General features: G+C 40.1%; 1 protein-coding gene across 1 annotated transcript in view; it reads right to left on the minus strand.

Moving 5' to 3' along the window:
- ATP8A2 (ATPase phospholipid transporting 8A2) overlaps nucleotides 1–13554 on the minus strand; it is a 431635-nt gene that overhangs the window by 318156 nt on the left and 99925 nt on the right. Inside the window, exon 7 of the mRNA XM_081299456.1 lies at nucleotides 2528–2700. Coding sequence (XP_081155582.1) covers nucleotides 2528–2700 — 173 coding nt within the window. The remainder of the gene's footprint in view (nucleotides 1–2527; nucleotides 2701–13554) is intronic.

Consider the following 13554-nt stretch of genomic DNA (forward strand, 5'->3'; position numbering starts at 1 on the left):
AAGGTCATAAAGACAGATAGAATGCACATATGGGGCAGGAAAAGGAGAGGATCAGAGGCTGCCAGAAAAAGAGGTCGTAAAGAAGACAGATAAATAGGGAGAAGAGAGGTGTCACAGAAAGAGGAGAAACTCCCTGGAGGGAAGAACCACCAATAGCAAATGCCAAAAGGAACCAAAAGAGTCTATTGCATGAGGCAAGATGGAAAGATGGAGCATGCTAGCCTCACTGAGGGTCAGACTTTAAGAGACAAGGGTATACATGAGATTCAAAGAAGGCCAATACCATAATCTCTAATTCATTATTTGCACTTAAAGGCAAAGACCAGATCTTGCCTATTCTTCTATGACATTCAGAATGTGCAACACAAATATCAAGTTCACAATCAAAAATCCTCTTTGACTGACCAGTTTACACTTCCACAAATAATGGCAACATCCCTGTCTTATACAGTGGTAACTGCATAAGATTACTGATCAGTAACTACCCCACTGACTGTATTATGACTTTTATAGGATTTTATCTACATGGAAAATATTTAAGTACCAAAATATATACTTAGCAAAAATGTTCGATTCAAATTTCAGTAAACTACTTAACAGAATCTTGCATTGGTCCTTTTTCTACTGATTGAAGCATCATTTTAGTTTAAAGGTATGTACCCATTTTTGTATAACATTCACCAATCTCTTTTAAAATTTGTTCTAATTAGCTATACATGACAATAGAATACACTTTGATATATCGTATATAAAGGGAGTGTAACTTCTCATTCTTCTGGTTGTACATGATGTAGAATCACACCATCACACCGGTCATGTAGTCATATATATATATATATATACACACACACACACACACACACACAGGGTAATAATGTCTGGTTCATTCTACTATCCTTCTACCTCCATATCCCCTCCCCTTCCTTCATTCTCTTCTGTCTAATCCAAAGTGACTATTTAAAAGAATGTGTAATTATTTTACAGAAGAGCTCTTTTCTGAAAAAAAATTATTATTTTTTCCTTCTGTAATTAGAGAAAGGGGTAACTCCTACATGGCTACGTTTTAAAGACAGAAAGGGAGAATTAAGACTGACCTCATGTTTGAAGTGACATAGTAAAATTAGCTTAGGTTTAAATTCTTGATGAATGTGTACACATGAAATATATAAGTGCTTTTTTTAAGGCTTTTTTTTTTTAAATCTGAAGTTTGAGATCAGCCAAGAAATATCTCAACAGCAAGAAAGTAGTGCAGCATCCTGGATTCTCCTCCTTTTCAATTAATGCTTCTATTTTGTAGACTGTCACAGTATTTAATTTGAAATTTCCCCTTTCTGTGCCAATTGCAGTTTGAACTCCTTCCTGCAATATCCTTAAGCATACAGCCGTATGTGACACACAAAACACCGTGAAAACAGCTAAAGCAAGAAGGGGAAAAAGATGTTTTTCTTTAGTATCAAGCACCTGGCAAGAAAAGAGCATGTTCCCGTAAAGCCTTAAGGCTTTCCTGGCTCTCCCCTGAGAATCCAAACGGACGCGTTCTGGTTTCCCTTTAAAAAAAAACTTTATAAGGTTTTAGCATGTTTGTCTTCAAGTCACAGGTCAGCAGACTTTTCCACGCTGTTTCTCACTGTTTCTGGTGCTGCTGCTCATTTCTAGCCACTGACAAGCCGCTTCCTTACCAACATGGCGGTTGGCAGGCAGACGTGACCCGCTCACCTGGACTTGTGACTCTAGGGTCAGCACAATAACAACCCAGTGTTGAGGAATTCATAGAAATCAGGTGCCTGCCCCTGCCAGCAACTTCATGCCATAGACACAAAGGGAAAACCATGGAAAAAAAAGTTTCCCATCACTTCTCTCTACCCTTCTTGCCATCTGCATGTCCTTAGCCTTTGGTGGTCATTCATCTTTCTAGGAGTTTATTTTCTTTATGATTCTGGCTTTTAAATCTCTATCAGAACTGGACCTCCACACAGCCAGTAGTCATGGAACGTATCAATGTCCCCCCTAAAAAGCCTTCCCAGATTCCACGAAGAATCAATAAAGACCAGAGTTGAATCTTAACACAAAAATTGGTATCATATGAACCCAACCAGAGTTCTTCATTACCAAAAAAATACTTACTGAACATTAGGGAAAAGGTATCAAAGCCCCACAAGCCTTGGGAGTTAAGTTCACACATTCAGAACAAGGAGCCAACGAGGTGGGACCCTGGTAACTTCTCATGCTGGCTTGAGGCAGATGTTTTCAATATTTCCCCTGTTGTGAATAGGACCTAAACCTCTGATTCTTACTTCTTTTGTCTTCTCAGAAGGCAATAAAGAAAACAAAAACATAAAAGATACCAACTGCCTTCTGCAAAACCTGTGAACCAACAATTAAAGATAATCTTGTATTTTTGTTTTGCTTATTTTTTTTATATATGTAAAACTTGATACCTAGAACTCCCTTGCACCAATTTCTTTTACAGACACACAGGATGCAGGCATGTCAGGACATAAACTAGACACAGCCTGCAAATTCCCACCTGCAGCATATGACCGCTTTACAAGACAGCGCCAAATCGAGGAAGCTTCTCCGGACTTCAAAGGAGAGGGCATACTTGAGGGTATGGCCATCGATGATTAGAGCCACATCATTTTCCTTGCCCAGCAAATCTCCAAGGTCTGTGCAATGTTGGGTGATGGCTGCCCGAGTGGCCTGAAAGAAGAATGGAGGGGATTATTGTTACTATGCGTTTAGCATTGGCAAAACAGAATTCAAAGGCAATGACCTTGAAATGAGAACATGCCATTCTAATGTAAAATATAGAAACAGTTCAGAAATCCTAATATTAAAATTTGTTGGAATGCCCTCTAGGGATGGGCAAAAACTTGCTCATAGTGAGACTCATTTGATATTTACAGTAATCCACTCTACTTGAGTCTACAGCTGATCTAGGGATCCAAACTCTTCTCCACTGGAACTTTAATTACTAAAGATTTAAGGACTGCCTTTCTCTCTTTACACACATGTTATCTTTTGTGCCTCTAGAATAGGAAACTATATGAACAAACATGTTTTTAGGGAAAAAGATAGCATTATTAGAACTCAAATGGCAAACTCTATAACATTAAACTGCCAAAACCTAACAAAACATTACTACCAGCCAAAATTAGCACCCTGGTGTGGTGCTTGTTGTCACATGGAATTAAAGCACAGAAACATTATTAATATTGGGAAAAAAGATATTCTGATCATCCCAAGGAATATGTAACTATGAATAGGATAGCTGGCTCAAATATTAAAAATGCCATTTGAAGTTTATTGAAGTATAATAGTCTAGTGAAATTATTGTCTAAACAATGGTCTTTTGGTTATTAAGTTACATTTACATGCAACTTATCAAATAATAACATGCATTATGATCTTAAAGAAATATGTTTAACAAACAGGAATCTTGCTCCCTCCAGTTCAGTTGAGGATCAGCTGCTATTGCCAAGTGAGAAACAGTTTCCATTGTCTTAATATTCATTCTCCTAGAAAGACTTTTTTTTGGTACCAGGGATTGAACTCAGGGGCACTCAACCTCTGAGCCATAACCCCAGCCCTATTTTGCATTTTATTTAGAGATAGGGTCTCACTGAGTTGCTTAGCACCTCACCGTTGCTGAGGCTGGCTTTGAACTCGCCATCCTCCTGTCTCAGTCACTGGGGTTACAGGTATGAGCCTCTGTACTTGGCAAAAATGAAAGATGTGTTTTGGAAGGACACTTTCTAGAGCCCTGCACTGTACCCATGCAGCCTGAGGTCTAGTCCCAACCTTCCACTTAGTACCTCTGTGGCCTTGGGTGGGGCAAGATACTTAACCTCTTTAAGCTGCAACTTTCTCATGCATCAAATGGGGTTAAGAACACATTATGGCACTTTTGTTATGAATAAATGAGCTAATCAATGATAAGTACCTGGCACTGGACTTGGTATATAGAATACACTTAATAAAACCCATCTTCTCCTTACTATTTTTTCATTAAGAATTTCCTATATTAAGTAAAACACACATATATTCTATTTCCAACAGTAAATAAATGCAATCATTGATAATGCTTCATTAATGATGTAATTATAGACAAATAATAAACAGAATAATGCACCATGAGGTAAAAGTTATACTTTTATTAAAAATTAAGATAAAACTGTATATTTGCATTGATAATTATGCATTTCTGAGCTCAATAAGCATCCTGAAAATGTCTATATTCTCTTAATCCATGAAAACAGCCTGTTCTTTAGAATTTGTGTAGGGAGAAGAAAATTCCTTCCATTTAGGAAAATCCCAGTTTGACACCTAGGTGTGTTCCCTGGGGAACTTGGACAGGTCTGGGCAGTGCTGCCAGGGGTCCACGCATGGAGGACTGAAAAAATCTCCTGAGAAATATGTCACCAAAGGGATGAACCTCAGTAGGCAGATTTGTCACCCTGTAGGCAAGCAGATCTCAGGGCAGCCCAGTGCTTTTAGCTTCTCTGGCCATCCCCATGGTCCTCTACCTGAATCCAAACAGGGGAGTCAAGGGACAGAAGTCCCTGAGTTACAGAGACCACTGCCGTCAGCTAGCTCTTGCACACAGGCTCTCTCTCTCCCTCTCCCCCTCCCTCTTATTTTAGAGAACACTGCATGAGCAGAGTCACATTAGAAAGTCACCTTCTATGCTTGGGGCTACTGCTGGAGCACACTTGAGGACACAGTGGACACCAGTAGCCTTCCTTCCTTGGCTCGAGGAGGAGTGGGGAAGCCCCAACTGTGAACCGCTGGCCCCTCACCCATATGAGTGAATAGGCGTCACCAGAGCACGTCTGAGTGCTGGGAAGATGACTGTCAGAGATGGGGTGCTAGAGCTCGAATGTGTCCCCAAAGTTCACGGGCTGTGACTTCATCCCTCACAAATGCACTATCATCATAATTGTGAGAGTGAGCTTGTTATAAAAGTTAGTCTAGCCCTTTCCTGCACACGTGTGTGCTTCCTCTCTGTCTCTCTGTCTGTCTCTCTCTCTCTATCTAATCCTCTCACCTTCTTTTGCCTTTGTACCATGGCATGACACAACAAGAAAGCACTCATTAGATGTGGTCCCTCAGTCTTGGTCTTCTCAGCTTCCAGAACCACTCATCAAATAAACCTCACTGTTTGTAACTTACCTAGTCTGTGGTCTTCTGTTAACAGTAATACAAAACAGAAAAAGACATGGTAACTGAGAAAGCTATGTTCCTGAGAGGTGTACCACCCACCACTCAAATGTGTAGGGGAAGGAACTGAAAGAGAGCTGGAACTTGAGTGGGGTGGAGGGACAGACACAGAGAAACCCACCCAGCCACTCTTCCTGAAAGCCTTTACCATCTCACAACCAGCCACAGCCAGAGAACCACGGGTGTGATATTTTCAGGTTGAACCACAAAAAGTGCACTCTAGTCCCCCCTAAATCCCTATATCAAATCCATAATTCCCAATGAGATGGTTTTAGGAGGAGGGTCATGAGGAGGTGGTTAGGTCATAAGGGTGGAGCCCTCATGCTGGGATTATGGTATCTTCTTCTCTCCCCAACCGAGACACAGCAAGAAGACAGTCACCTGCAAAAAGTGACCTCACCTTGATCTTGACTTCCAAGCCCTCAGAATCATGAAGAATAAATTTCTATCAGTTAAACCACAGAGTCCCTTGAAATTTCACTGTAACAGCTGGAGCTCAGAAAAACAAAAGTCAAGCTCTTGAGCCCACTAGTAAAGCAGCACAATTTTTGTTATCATGGGTACATAGAAAGGACACAACTTGGGATCACAGCAATGGGAGGATACACAGTAAGTGTTGCAGCAGTGTTTACTGTCTGGACTGAGTCTTCTAGAACAATATGGTAAGTGCCATTATAGACACATGCATAAAGTCCCTGTCTTAGTTCCTTGTGTGCTGCTGTCACAGATTACCTGAGACAGGGAAATTTATAAAGAACACAATTCATGGCTGTGGAGGCTGGAATGTTCAAGATCAGGGGGCCACGACTGATGAGGATCTTCTTGATGGATTACCCCATGGCAGAAAGCCAAAGAGAGAGCAGGAGATCAAATGTGGAGCCCCAAGTTCTTCTATAATTGGATCAATGTGTGGAGCCTTCATAACCTAATCACCTCTCATTAGGCTTCACCCCCTGAGACTGCTACATTAGGGACTAAGTCACCGACACACGGAACTTTAGGACACGCCAAACCATCACAGCCACGAATGCAGTGCGGACAGAAGGGCAGGACAAGGCCTCCTGGTGCTGGGACCCATGTTAGAGTGAAGGATCCCCCTGGCCCCCTGGCTGAGTTGAATCACAAAGTGTAGAGCCACCCTCTCCACTTGCAAATAGAAAGGCAAACTTTACTAAGTTATGCTAGAGTAATAAAAAAAATTGACATTTACATTCAGTTGAGCAGTGATTTCCTCACACAGTACACTGATAGTTTTCTCAGGCAAACAATTAGTAAGCAGTCACATGCTAATTCAATTAAGCAGTTGCATGAGTCAAACCTATTTTAATCACCAACCAGGATATAGTTACTGGAGTAGCTACTAAGCTCCAGTGAAGATGAAAAATGAATACCAAGCATGCATGTCTCATGCAGTCTACTCTTAAAAATCTAACAGAACAATCAATGTGACAAACACAAAAAAATAAGGATGAAATAAAGCAAACATAATAATCTCCTATCTATCATCACCATTAGACCCTAGCCTGCTTTGGCTCATTTTTGTGGTTGGCTAGAATTACACTAAATTGTAAATTCGATGAAGGCAGAAACTCCCTTTGTCTGAATAAATGGACCAGCGAGTGAGAGGCCAGGAGGAAAGGGGGGCAAGTGCTGGGGAGTGATGTTGGCCATATTATATTGCTATACTATGTGCATGTGCAAAAATCAACAACAAATTCCACCATATGTACAACTACAACACACCAATACAAAATGCAGAGAGAGAGAGAAGATTAAAAAAAAAAAGAAGAAAAGTCCTTTTGCCAACCTCCAATCATGTTAACCCATGGCAGGTGCTCAATAAATGTGTTGAACTTGCACATGAATTGATGTGTCGACGTCTTGATTCTAAATCTTGCCATGGAATATCTAGGAAAAATCATTTATGGGTCCTGAGGGCATCTTTTAACTTCCTTATGAACTACTTCACCTTCCTGGCATTTACTGCCTTACATTCTCCTTAAATGACTGATCAGTCTCACTTCTTACTCCTCGTCTCTTGGCCTTTTTACCCTCAACTTCCTCTACTCCTAACTTACTTTTTATCCTGTTCTGTCTTCGCTTCAACTGCTCAGAATCCCACTTTTCCTTCAGAGACTGAAAACCTTTCCTAGCACTGAAGCCTCTGCAGATCTCTCCTCCCAGCTCCACCCTTGACTTGTCTCCAGCCTCTACTTTGGTTTTAATTCCTACACTTTCCATGCCCACTCAGCAATAATCTTTGATCAAACCCAGACTAGCCAGGTCCACCACACACGTGAGGAGGAATATAGGTCCCTTCTGTGCACTTCTCCAGCAAGCCAATGGGAGGTATTACTATCACAAACAGTTCCTTATTCTCAAATGGACTATGATTCAAAAGTCTATTTGTAAGGTAGTTATTGGGCACTTAGAATCCATTTTCCCAGAGGAACGATGTTACAAATTGTGGTTGGATCTCCGGGCCTGTTAATGCCTATTTAGCCCAGTTGCTAAAATTTATACTGCAGTCTCTTATTTTAATAAAAAACCAATTACTGAAAGTTCCAATGGACTTAGCTGTTATGAGGGGAATAGGGAGTTGAGGCTGGGGGTTTCGTTCCCAGAAAGATAAGAAATATTCCAACATTCTTAATTTGAATTTGGCTTCTAGGTGTTAATATCAAACTATATATTTCCAGCTGTTCATTCATGTTCTACAATTTCATTTTCCTTTGCAATTAAAAACACACACAATTTAGTGCCAACGTGAGTGAATGTAACCTATGACTGACCCCTTAACTATGCTGAGCAAATTCTACTTTTTCCTACTTGGGTTCTACAGTAAACCTTGTATTTTTAATCACGAGGTCAGTGCTGGCCTTTGCATCTCCCATGTTTGAAATAAAATTATACAAATAGCATAAACAGAAGAGATGAACACTTCTGGATGCATTTCTAATAATTTGCAGAAGGCAGGAGTTTTCTTCAAAATCAAACAGTTCTGGCAACACCGAAATCTGTCAAGGCAGGTGCCCTTACTGTCTGTGAGCTCAGCAGTGCCCTAAGGGATTTCTTAGAAGCCAGGGTAGCAGCAGCTGCATCAGCCCTTACTTTGATGTTCTGCAAATTCCAAGAGGCTATGAGCTGACCATGCCAAAAGCCAGGCTGGTTCAAGTTTCATTAGCAGAACTTCGACCAAACCAGGCTTAGTCTTCAAGTTCAGGAGCAGATACCCTGCTCCTGAATTAACCTTGTACAAATGAGTATCTAATGACTGCCTGTCCTCTAGACCACAGGTTCAGTTTTGGTGTTTCTTCCCCATCCCCCATACTACCCATCTATTACTCCTGTGCTTTGGTGACTGTCCCCTGCATCTTTTCTCTCAATGGCCCCCTCCCATTCTTCAGATAATTCCCACTGCTCAGTTTCTCATACCTCAGATAACTGCAGCCATCATATTCCTGCCACTTTTCTTTCTCTTTGATGATCATTTTCACTTCTAGTATCATCACACCAACTTCTTGATAGCATTAATATTGTCTATGCCATTCCATTTTGGGGACTTAATGGGTGTAACATAAGTTTGTAAAACTTAACTCAAAACCCTTATACAGCAAACTCCTTGTCAGCTATCAGGCTGACAAAACTGACCTCAAAGGAATTGCACATGGCCTCTACAGGAGTGGCTAGTAGCAGGTAGAGCTGGTACTCTCATGCTAGGGTGTTTGCTTTCCTCCAACCCATGAGAATTCTTCACTTCATGTGTATGCTTTCTCTTATTTTTATTTATTTTTTGATATACATGACAGTAGAGTGTATTTTGACATATTATGCATGCATGGAGTATAACTCATGAGTATGCTGTCAAGGACTTCCTGTAATACTAATAATTCTAAGGAAGATAGAATGATACCTTAGAGATATCACCCCAACATTTTAAAGAGGTATTTGGCTTCTTGCCTGTGAGCACCCAGGCGCCTGTCTGATACTCTCAAGATCATCTTTTACTTCTACTTCCCTGAATTCATATTTTTCTGTATGGGTCATCCCTACTTCCCACAAAATGTTTCTATTTCATATAAAAAATTCTGTCTCAGAGTAAATCAACCCAATTTACTGAATTCACAATAATACCCTTCATTAGTATTTTTTTTTAACCACAATTAAGATGTAGAACATATTCCATTGCCCCAAAGAGTTTTCTCTTGCCACTCTGCAGGCAGTCCCCTCCCCTCATCCAAGCTCCTGACTTCTATTACTATAGTTCTGCCTCTTTTAGAATGTTATAGAAATAGAACAGTTTGTAGTGTCTTCCAAGTAGCCAACACTTAGCTCAATGCTTTGAGGTTCACCTGTTTCTGAACATACCAAGAGTTCATTCCTTTTCGTTGCTAAGTAGTAGTCCAATTGCAAATTTGGACTACAATTTGTTCATTCATTCATACATTGTTATACACTTGGGGATATTACAAATAATTCTACTATGAATATTTGTGTACTCATCTTTTTACAGATATATACTTTTTATTTATCTTAGGTAGAAATAGAAGATCACCTAGTGATTTATATATATATATATATATATATATATATATATATATATATATATATATATATAAAAACACATATAGGGCAAGTGCAGGTTTCACTTTATAGTAACTGCAAGACTGTTTACCAAACTGCTTGTGCCATTTTGAGTTCCCAGCACTCACGTGGGAGTTTTCCAGTAATCCTTCATCTTTACCAACACTTGCAGGTTCAGTCTTTTTAACTTTAGCCATCTTGGAAGGTGTGGAGGGTTAGAGTCAATGGCTTTAATATGCATTTTCTAAATGACTAATAGTGTTGAATATTTTTTCAGGTTTCCATTTTAATGTACAAAACTGTATATTGTACATGGTGTTTTGAAATACATATGTATATTATACATATACATAGAGATGTTATACGACGTACCTATGATGTATATTACAGAATGTATGCATCAAGCTAATTTAATTACCACATGTATTACAGAACTTCTTTTAATGTGTTCTGAATTAAGTGAATTTCTACTTGCTAGAATTTCAACTAAGAAATCATTTCAGTGGTACACTGGGGACAATTTTAATTTTGTGGGGGAAATTAACAATTGTACCCATGGACAGGGTGATTGGGATACCTCATTTTTTAGTTTCTTCTTTTTTACATCTCAAATCTCCAAAAGAGCCACATTTTCCTAAAGAGGCATCCCAGACAGTATGAGAGGAGAGATTCAGGAAGTGGCTGCTAACGAGCAAGCATCACTGTTTACTCGCTTGTACTTCACAGACTAGAGAGTTTGAAAACTATCAATCACCACTATTTATTGAAAGAAAGTGTGATTGGCAGTTTTGACAGAGCTCAAATTATTGAGGTTAAAAAAAATCCTAAAAATGTACCTCTTTTTACTTCTCAAAACTTGTCAAATAACAAACCTAATGTGTTTAATTTATTTTCTTCCTCAAAACTACATTTTTATTTTAGTACTAGGAATCCTTTCACAGGCTAAACAAACATATTCTTGAACAGCAATGTATATCAAGACCTCAAAAATAATTGACATGCTTTAAGAAGCCTTTACTCTTTGAATCTCAACTATGGGTCCTTTTTGAAACATTTCAAAATGTGGAATTCTTCTTAGAGAAATCTTTTTGTGTACGAAAATGACTTCTCAGTGTCCCTCCCTCAGAAGGAATGTGAAATCAGCACTTGTGATCCATCACTCAGCTACACATAAATGACCTCCCTAACTTCATGGAACAGTTGCTTGTCACACGTTTGCCCAGACAGGGTTTGGAAGTCACTGTATACTTTGGGGATACAATGAATCACTACTTAATTTAGTATCATCATATTTACTAGGAATAATTTTACTGTGAACTTAGGCCTACTTACTTAATTTCCTAACCTTTTAGGATTAAAATTTCTAACTTCAACATGTCAATGATGCAGTCACTGCACTATTTCTCAAGCCTCCTTGATTCTTAGAGGAATTTTCAAGGGCTCAAAGGAAACACAATAGGGACTGAATTTATTAATTAAAAGAGAAACTACTGCCGAGATTAATTTCTAGACCACTACAGTTTGCAGGGTGCTTTTAATGAAGCAGGTGATTAAGTAGGTCAGGTAAACTTTAATAAAGCATTACTAATCTCATTAAGATCTACATTTGGCTCACCAGGACAAATGTGAATATCTGCCATATCATCCCAAGCAGCACATCATAAGGTCCACAGTCATTTCAATGCTTGACACCCTTTTCTGCTTTACGATGAACCAGTTTCTTAAAAAACATGCTGACTTTTTGATGCTATCAAAGAAAATGAAATAGGTACCTTAACATAATTATTTAATTTCCTAACCCTTGGGGATTAAAACACTTTTTAATATTTCAAAGACAGAGCCAGTGCACTCACTACTCCTCAAGGCTCCTCAGCTCCCAGAGGGATTATAATGTGCCCCAACTGCATTTAGCCTTCTGCAAAGAGCAGATGAAATGGTTACAAAAAAATTCTGAAAGCAAAATGGTGAACGAAGATCATTAAAGTTTTCCAAATGCACGTGTGGCAGGTGCAGGCTGTGCAATCAGGCAGAGAAGGGACAGATGAAAGCCACGTGGAGAACGTGGGAGCAAAGGCTCACATTTGGTATCTACTGAGGCCAAGGCACAGGACAAAAAGGGCTGTGGATAGGCTGCCACCCACAGGCTTCCAGGCTGCAGCCCAGTTGATATGGGCCCAGTGCTAGGCAGCACCTGCTAATGGTACCTCCTCAGTGTTTCTTGAACCTGCAGGAGCTGGGGTACAGAGAGAGTTATATGAGAACAAAGAACAAATGGACACAAATCCTTGGCTATGTTAGGAAAATACTTCATGTTTATGTGGTCACCACATTTAAAATTGGAAACAAAGTCACCCTATTGTATTCTCAGGGGATTAGATCAGGGTCCCTCTCCCCGATCCCCCACAGATGCCCATGTTCCTGGTATAGAATGGAGTACTACTAGTCACACAAAACCTATGCACATCCCCCTGTATACTTTAAATCATCTCCAGATGATTTATAACAGCTAATACAATATAAATGCTATAGGAACACTTGCTATATTGTATTGTTTAGGGAATATTGACAAGAAAAAAAAGTCTGTACATGTTCAGTACAGACACAATTTTTTCCCCAAATATTTTCAAACCATAGTTTGCTGAAACCTCATATGTGGATCCTGCAGACACAGGGAGATGACTGTACTTTTCAAATAAGTTTCCTGATGGTAAAGGCAGTAGCATAACTTGTTATATACAAACTATTTGAAATTTTTTTTTAAATCTAAAAAAAATAAACAAAAGGTATAGAAAAAGTCCCATCTCTCCAGGAGACCCTGGCACTGAAGACAAAGTGAAGACAGAGTCCCCCAGACACAGATTCCTGGCCAGAGGCTCCCCTGGTTGTGCAGAAGCAATAACTAACCAGGGGAGGTGAGGGCAGGCTTTGGGGCAGGCTGGAACACTTCACATTCTTTTCTCCACACAGACTGGCAAGGAATCAAGATCATGGAGATGGAAGTTTACACTATAAAGCAAGGAGGAAAAAATCCTAGAATTAATCTTTAGCCAGTAAGGGCCTATTATGTGCACAAAATGTTAGGGCCTGGAGAGCCCCAGGGTGAAAGAATGACATAGACAAAGGTACAGAAGAGCCGGAAATCACTGCATGTCTGGCATGGTCAGGCAGCAAATATCTGAGGTCTGTAAGGAGATGGAATCACAGGCTGGAGGTAGGAAGGTGCCAGAGGGGGGGGATCCTGGCAGGCCAGGGTGAAATGTGGATTCATCCCAGAGCCTACAGGGGACCTGCAAAGCCTTTTATATATATATATACACATACACACACACACACACACACAAAAAAATACCACACTCAGATTTTCATTTGCAGATGTCCAGCTCACAATGCAGAAGACAGACTGAAATAAGACCACAGATCAGTTGAAAACACTTCTGATGCTGACAGTTGTGGTAAGAGACAAAACCCAGAAAACATATTTAAGAAAACAAATAAACAGTGTTGGGGCAATGGTCAGAGGACAAGGGAGGAAATGGGATAGGTAGTAAACACCTGGCCAGGTGGATAAAGGAAGCCAATTACTAGAAAAGGAACACAGAGGACTGGAGGAGAGCTGGGGAGTAGGTGACTGGGATCAGAGGATGCTGAATTTCAACTTGGTGGCAAACTCTGTCCTAGCAAGATGGTGGAAGCCCCATGGAAGGGTGGGGGTTGGGAAGGCCTGGAGCCTGGGGCTGCTCTCTAGGGACA

Source organism: Spermophilus citellus, assembly GCF_964194105.1.
Source record: "Spermophilus citellus genome assembly, chromosome: 1".
Taxonomy (NCBI): domain Eukaryota; kingdom Metazoa; phylum Chordata; class Mammalia; order Rodentia; family Sciuridae; genus Spermophilus; species Spermophilus citellus.